Raw genomic sequence first — 7513 nt, 5'->3', positions numbered from 1 at the left:
AAGATTAATTTAATATTAATTATATTGTTTTTCAATATTTGAAATTCAAACTTGCATTTTTGATACTTGGATATCATATGAAATAGATTAATATGTTACTTAAATTTAGGATTACTTTAGAGAAGGAGTGTGGACAAAATTTTCATTTTAGTTTTTAAAAAAATTTAAAAAAATGTTGGGGGAATATTTTTGGAGGGTGGTGGTACACTCCCACAAAATAGTTATAAACCTTCCCAAGACCTATGAGAAACTACCCTGTAAAGGAGAACAATATCGGTTATATTGGTTGCTTTGGTCACAAAGGCCACTGCTCCCCCCCCCCCCCCAGAAATGGATTTTCAAGGTCCTTTTCCCTGCTAACACCTCCCCCCCCCCCACCAGGATGAGAAGTTGTTGAATAATGTATAACACTTATTTGCTTCTTCTTGATAAGATTATATTAATTTGGTCAAGAGTCAAATAACACATAATTACTTTAGGAAGCTTCCATCTTTTTTCGCACACACACACAATATCACACAGAAATACACACACACACACACAAACACAGAAACACACACAATAATATCAAACATACACAAGAACGTTTCATATTAATTCTTTAATTCACTGTAAAAGCTTTACACCATTTTTGAAAAAAAAAGTATATTCAATGCTTAATAGTTAGAATATAAGTTATAATTAGGTTAGGTTAGGTTTAATAAGGGATCTTTCTAAGTTTTAAGTGAACCTAGCCTTGGTTAGCCTATTTCTAGCCTATGTTAAAACTTTTCCAACAATTTTGTTATTTACAGAGTGGGCGATTTTATCATAATTAGAAATTTGTATCAATTTGTCACTCATTGATTTATCGGGTCATGTGAAGGAAACGAAGTTGCAGGTTTCATCGTATTTTCACAGTAGCTTTTGAAAGTTTTTTTTTAGTTAGGAATTGTTAATGATTGCCCCGCAGGATTAGAAGTGTCTCAATAATTAAAAAATAATAATTTTTAATATACTTTTTTTTGAATCAATTAAGACAAGTTTAAATATATTTGTTAGAGTGTGAAATATTTGCACACAAACTTACAAACATGCAGAAACAATAAGGCTTATACGTTTTATGCAAACTTATCAAATATTAACAGGGACCTTCCGGGATAAGACAGTGGATGATAAATTAATAAACATCCCTAATGATGATACCCTCTATGAAAATTAAAATTATTGCCTAATAATTTTGGACACTATTAGTCTGTAACCAGTCAATCAAAGTTCAATAAAAGTACTTAGGGGTTTTGGGCTAACAAATTAGTTAACGTGGATATAAAACTTTGGGTACCAGTGTAATTTAGAGTCCAATGTCCCCTCCCTCCCTGAATATTAACAAACAAATAAATATGCGCACAGACTAACAAACAATAAATGAGAGCATACAAGAAACAAGGATGACAACATCCATAAAAGCAAAGCTCTGAAACGGTAGGACAAACGAACATTAACACTTGTAGAGTGTCAGAACTGAATGATCAGAATATTCAATATAAATGTTTAAAATTTTAAACAAAATTGAAAGTAAATTTATAGAAAAAACTGCTTACATGCAGGATTATGTTTAAGGACATACTTACATTTTTAGGACTTGATTATAGAATTGATTTGCCTATAGCATACAAATTTGATGTTAACTAAAATAGAGTTGCTACGCTTTCTAAATCGTACCTAACTACTACAGGAATCACTATGCAAAGTTTGAGGTCGATATGAAAATTTTAACATGCCAAAATTAACGAAATAAGCTAACCGTTACGGACTGGCTGACTAAGTTCCTATGAAAAATCTTTATCTATTATTGCATATTTAATTTTTTTGAAATAGTAATATATTGATTAAAACATCATCAAAAATATAAAAAAAAATCTTTAAAGTTGTTTAAAAGATTATTAAATACATCAAAAAATAATATGTGTACTTAATAACTAACAAATACCTCTAATTCGCACTTATAAATTCACACATATACACACACACACGCACACATACACACAAACACACACATACGCGCACACACACACACTCACAAATTAAGAACAAAAATTGCAAATATTTACGATAAAATGTTATGAATTGAATATTGTTTAGTTATAATTTGATGATTAAAGAATGAGGACTTGGGGTTTAGTAGTTTTGGTATGTGATATTACAGTTTATTAAAAAGTGTAATTAGTGAATATTAAAATAATTGTTTAACTCTATTTTCTAAAACTAAAATAATAATAATTTAACTATATATTTGAAAATAAAAATAAATGAGTTAAAACCAAAAGCGATACCTTTTTATTCAAAGTTTAAATCAAAATATCTTATAAACTTTTCAAATTGATTTTAGATTGAAGTAAAGTAATACGATACCTTTATGTAACACGTTGAAGTCTTGAGGGTTTATTTTAAGATTAACTTATGATAAAAGTTTTACACATTAACTCTAATATACTTATGAAAAATTAAATTCAAGCCTCTGAAAATATTTGGAATATATTTAAGTTACTTTAAATATCAATACTTATGTAGTTTTGATAGGTATAACTAGCTGTGTAAAGTTAACCGATTAACGGCCAATTAAAAAATCAAAAATTTGCCGGATTTTTTTATATTGAATCAGGAATAAACAAGGATAGAACAATGTATGGTAAATTGATTTCACACCATAGTTTATATATTAAATTCTGCTTTTTAGTATCATACTTGAGAATTGGGGAATAAAATTAGGTAGATTTTAATTAATAAAATTGCCATTGTCATTTCCATCCCTGGTTTAAAAGAAAACATTTAAAGCAGGGATCTAAAGGGATATGACCGATAAATTAAAATACATCTTCAATGATGATGCACAGAATTACTCCTTCTGTAGATTATAATTAGTGGTTAAAACGTTTAGACACTCAACCAAAATTCAATAGAAGTTCCAAAAGTTAATAAATCAATGAATAAGAAAACGTGTTATAAAACTTTGGGGACTAGTGTAATAAACAGCCCAATGTCTCCTCCCTCCCTGCATTTAAAGTCTGGGACATTTAAAATATGCGACATAAAATGTAAAGATGAACTATGTGCTATTAAAACCACAAAAAAAACCTGTTTTATAATTTAAAATTATATACTTATTATGACATATTATCCTTTTATATAAAACTAGTGGCTTCGCCCCTAGCCTCTAGGGGCTTTGCCCCAAGAGGTATAATTACATCTTCTATTACTTACCCAGCAGAACGGATCACAAATTTTCGCACCTACCCAGCAGGAAAACTATTTGCGATTAAATTCGCAAAATTCGTAAAATTCGTAAATTTCGTAAATTTCGTATTTTTCGTAAATTTCGTAAATTTCGTAAATTTCGTAAAATTCGTAAAATTCGTAAAATTCATAAAATTCGTAAAATTTGTAAAAAAAAAAAAAAAAAAAATGGGGGGGGGGATTTTTTTGTTTTTGGGGGGGTTGGGGGTGTCCCACCCTCCAAGAAAATAGCTTAAAACCACCGCCGGACCAATAGGTATATACCCTGAAGAGTAGAATCCGATCGGTTCAGTGGTTACTGAGATCTTAAGCTTCAGACGGAGGGACGGACGGACGGACGGACGGACGGACAGACAGACAGACATCGTTCTACTTTGTATTATAGATAGAAAGAATTTTTAAAATTATCCGTTAATCTATTTTTTGTTGTAAAATATAAAATTCCCCTAGAGACTTGGGGCTTAGTCGCTAGTTTGACCAAATAGACTTAAAAATAATTATTTTTGCTAGATTATCAATAATTTTATTTTAATCCCTTAATGGTAAATTATAAAATGGTCGAACCATTATTCAATCGAAATGAAATTTATAACATACATGGATAATTTGAACTTCATACTACAATAATTTATAGTTTTATACTATCATTTATTTTGTTGGCTTTACGAATTTTTGAATTTTGATTGGTTGGTTCATTAATTGTCAACCACTAATTGTATCTAAAGAAGGGGTAATTTTGTGTATAATTATTGGGGATTTTCTTCAATTTATCAGCCTTTGTCTCTTCCCTGGGATTTTATTATCTAAATATTTAGCTGTAATAAAAGAACGCTTATACAAAGATGACCATTTCAAGTTCAACCCTTTTCTTGCAACTAGGAAGGGGTGTTTAAAAAATAAGACACCACAGAAACAAAATTTTGTAAAAAAAAAGCTTGTTTTCTTAAAATTTGCTTATCATATTGAAAAAATAATGAAAAAAAAAAATAAAAAATCATACAAAAGTTAAAATTATTTTTATGAGACACGCTGAGAAGATGAAATCAATTGGTGGGTTTTTTTGCTACCTTTTGGGACCTAGGTCAATGCTAAATCAAGTCAAAACAAAGTTCGTCTCAATTGTTTGAACAAAAAAGAAATAATTGGAGGTATAAGAAAAAATAACTTGCATTATTTAAGTTCTAACTCCAGAAATCTTAAGAGATACGACAAAGATAAATGTATATCCCCAAACATAATAAACTAACGTGAATTAAAAATTATCTGTTATAAAGTTTGTACCTACAAATTAAGATTTTAGTGCTTAAAGTTTTAAAGCCAATGGTTCTTTTGGTACCAGAAAATTTTTTAGTCAAATGTTCCCTCCATTCTTGATTAAAGTAATTTTCTGAGCAAGTCGATCGCAGTTATGTGACCAGACATATAAAGTTGTTTTTCCCTAGACAAATGCCCTTCCTGTGCAAGGATAAAAGAATGAGTAAAACATATACAGCATGACCCTCGAAAAAGTATTTTTAAGCATCTGCAGCCCTTATTTCTCAATGAATTATTAAAAAATGCATATGTCCTTGTTCTCTATAGTATTCCACGTAAGTAGATATAAAAATATTTTTTTTACCTCCATTAACACCGGAGATTTTTAGTGCTAAAGTTTTGAAAAAGTGACTGAGGAAAAAGTAACTTTTAACATGAAACGACTTTTTTAGCAAAATTAAGCTAGAAATCCTTTTATTTTTGTTACTAGCAGAAACTTTATACAAAAATGAAATAAAAAATTTAGTTTTTGAGTAAAAAGCATTTTTTTACACATATTTTTTGAGTCTTTTTAGTTTAATGATATTTTGAAAAACTTACTTATTAGGCAAAATTGTTTAAGATTAAAAAACCAAATAAATCTCTATGAATATAGCAGGAAAATTGTTTTTGTTTCACAATCCTAACTTTAATAACAAAAAAGTTATAAAGAAAATAAAAATAAACATAATGATTTTTTAGCCTAAAAAGCTTAATTTACCCCCTATTAAATAATTGAGATGTCAGAAAAGTAGGCGGAGCAACTGTCATAATTAATCCTTTTCTATAAATAAGGGTTAATAAATAACCTAAAATTTGCAAATAATCAATTCATTCAGTAGTATTTTTTGCCATTAAAAATTGATATTTTTTGGTGGAATAAAAAAGAAATATTTAGTTAACTTGTTTTTCTTTGTGTCTCATTATTCAGTTGCCAGAAAAACATAATATAACCATCCCAAAAATAAGAGAAACAAAAAAAAATTCTTTTTCTCAGTCACTTTTTCAAAACTTTAGCTCTAAAAATCTCCGGTGTTAATGGAGGTAAAAAAAATATTTTTATATCTACTTACGTGGAATACTATGGAGAACAAGGACATATGCATTTTTTAATAATTCATTGAGAAATAAGGGCTGCAGATGCTTAAAAATACTTTTTCGAGGGTCATGCTGTATTATTTTTTAAAAGCGAAGCTTTTCTATAATTAGGGTCGGTCAGTCTGTCCGACCGTCAGTCAATCCGTAACGGATAGCTGTTTTCGTTAATTTAAACATGGTAGAATTGTCCTATCGATTTTAAACTTTGCATGATGATTCCTATAGGAGCTAGGTACGAGTAAGAAAGCGAAGCAACTCTATAATCATTACCAGAATGTACGTACCTCCATTTTAAACATGTTGATTTTTTAAAGGTTTTTTTTAGCAACAAATTTTTATATGATTGAATTATCCGATTGATTTTATCCAATTTTACTGCGACCTTTATACATCTATATTCTGATTATTCAGTTCTGACACTATATAAGTGTTAATGTCCATTTGTCCTAACGTTTCAGTGCTTCGCTTTTTTGGATGTTGTCATCCTTGTTTTTATTTTGACTTACTTAGGGGCAAATAAGTATTTTCTTTATGCTTTTATAAATATAATCTAGTTGGAGCGAAGCTACCCAACATTCTAAAAATAAAATAAAAAGGTTTTTTTCATTCCATCTAACACTTTTCAAAAGCGAAACTATTCTATTATTAGGGTCGATCCGTGAATTCATAACGGTTAGCACTTATCTTTATTTTATGCATGTTAGAGCTGTCCTATCAACTGAAAACATTATTTCTGTTACTGTTAAGTACAATTTAGAATTGTAACCTCTTTATATGTATTATCAGAAACTTGATTTTTATCATTTTATAAAGTTATATAATTAGCCAAAATTTTGATTAATGAATTCTAGGAAGATTTGGCATTATGCTATAAGCAAAGTATCTATTTAAATGCCTTACAACGTAAGTATGTTCGTATTCACTCATTTTAGAATAATTTTACCCAGAATTTCGCTAATCTTCTTGTAACTATTGTTGAATATTGGATAAGTGGTTTCTTTAAGTTTGTCAATGTTTAGTTAACAATCTGATTAATCTTTGCTTTTGTAGATCTTATTATCCTTGCTTTATTTAGATAATTAAAAAAGAGATTCTTTATAAACTTCGCCTATTTTAGATCGTCATTATTACAATTATAATCAAAATAAATTTTATTCCATATTATTAGTCAAAATACTTATCCAAATATCCTTTCACCTTTATTGTATCAAATTTCTAATCTTCCCAAGAAATCTATGAGAATAGGATCTAAGAATATAAAATTTTGAGGTCCGTATACCATGTTGACATTAATAGTGGTAAGAAGGCAATAGTCCTTGCACCATTATGTGTTTTATCCTTCTAAAATCTATGTAATCACATTTTTCTCGTGGGTCTTTTATTTTTTTTTATTAGCGATTACGCCCCTAGCATTTAGGGGCTCTGTATTCGAAAGGACAGAGAGCAGCTATAAAATAACTTGAAACCATACCAAGACTTCAATATGAAAATAAAATAGCCTAAAACAATCATAGGGTCTATATTTATATAATAGGCAGGGAAAAGGGAATGGTATTCTGACAAACAATTCTAAAGGAAAATTTCCCCATAACCCCTTTCCTCTTTTCCTCCCCTTCTTACCCACCCCTCTTCGCTTACATAAGAAAACAAAATATACTTCCACATACTTTAAAAGGTTTCGCGTTTTTTTTGTAGAATTGATTGTTACGATAGCTCTGTATAATAGGAAATAGGCTATTTTTTCTATTTAAACAATGGATATTGCATTTAAGTTGATACTATGACAGGGGTTTAATTGTCGACAATTTAGGTTGCTAACATAGACATCACTTATTGGTTAGTTCGTTCT

General features: G+C 29.2%; 1 protein-coding gene across 3 annotated transcripts in view; it reads left to right on the top strand.

Moving 5' to 3' along the window:
• Positions 1-2119: 2119 nt before the first annotated feature.
• LOC145326079 (uncharacterized) overlaps positions 2120-7513 on the top strand; it is a 29768-nt gene continuing 24374 nt past the window's right edge. For all 3 annotated transcript variants that reach the window (XM_080169182.1, XM_080169181.1, XM_080169180.1), the window contains exon 1: positions 2120-2169. In XM_080169182.1, the coding sequence (XP_080025308.1) occupies positions 2143-2169 (27 nt within the window). In that variant the 5' untranslated portion in view covers positions 2120-2142. The remainder of the gene's footprint in view (positions 2170-7513) is intronic.

Source organism: Acartia tonsa, chromosome 8 (genome assembly GCF_053477335.1).
Source record: "Acartia tonsa isolate MP-2025a chromosome 8, ASM5347733v1, whole genome shotgun sequence".
NCBI classification, from domain to species: Eukaryota; Metazoa; Arthropoda; class Copepoda; order Calanoida; family Acartiidae; genus Acartia; species Acartia tonsa.
The sequence above is the reverse complement of the archived record's forward strand: the minus strand, read 5'-3'. Positions and strand labels throughout refer to the sequence as shown.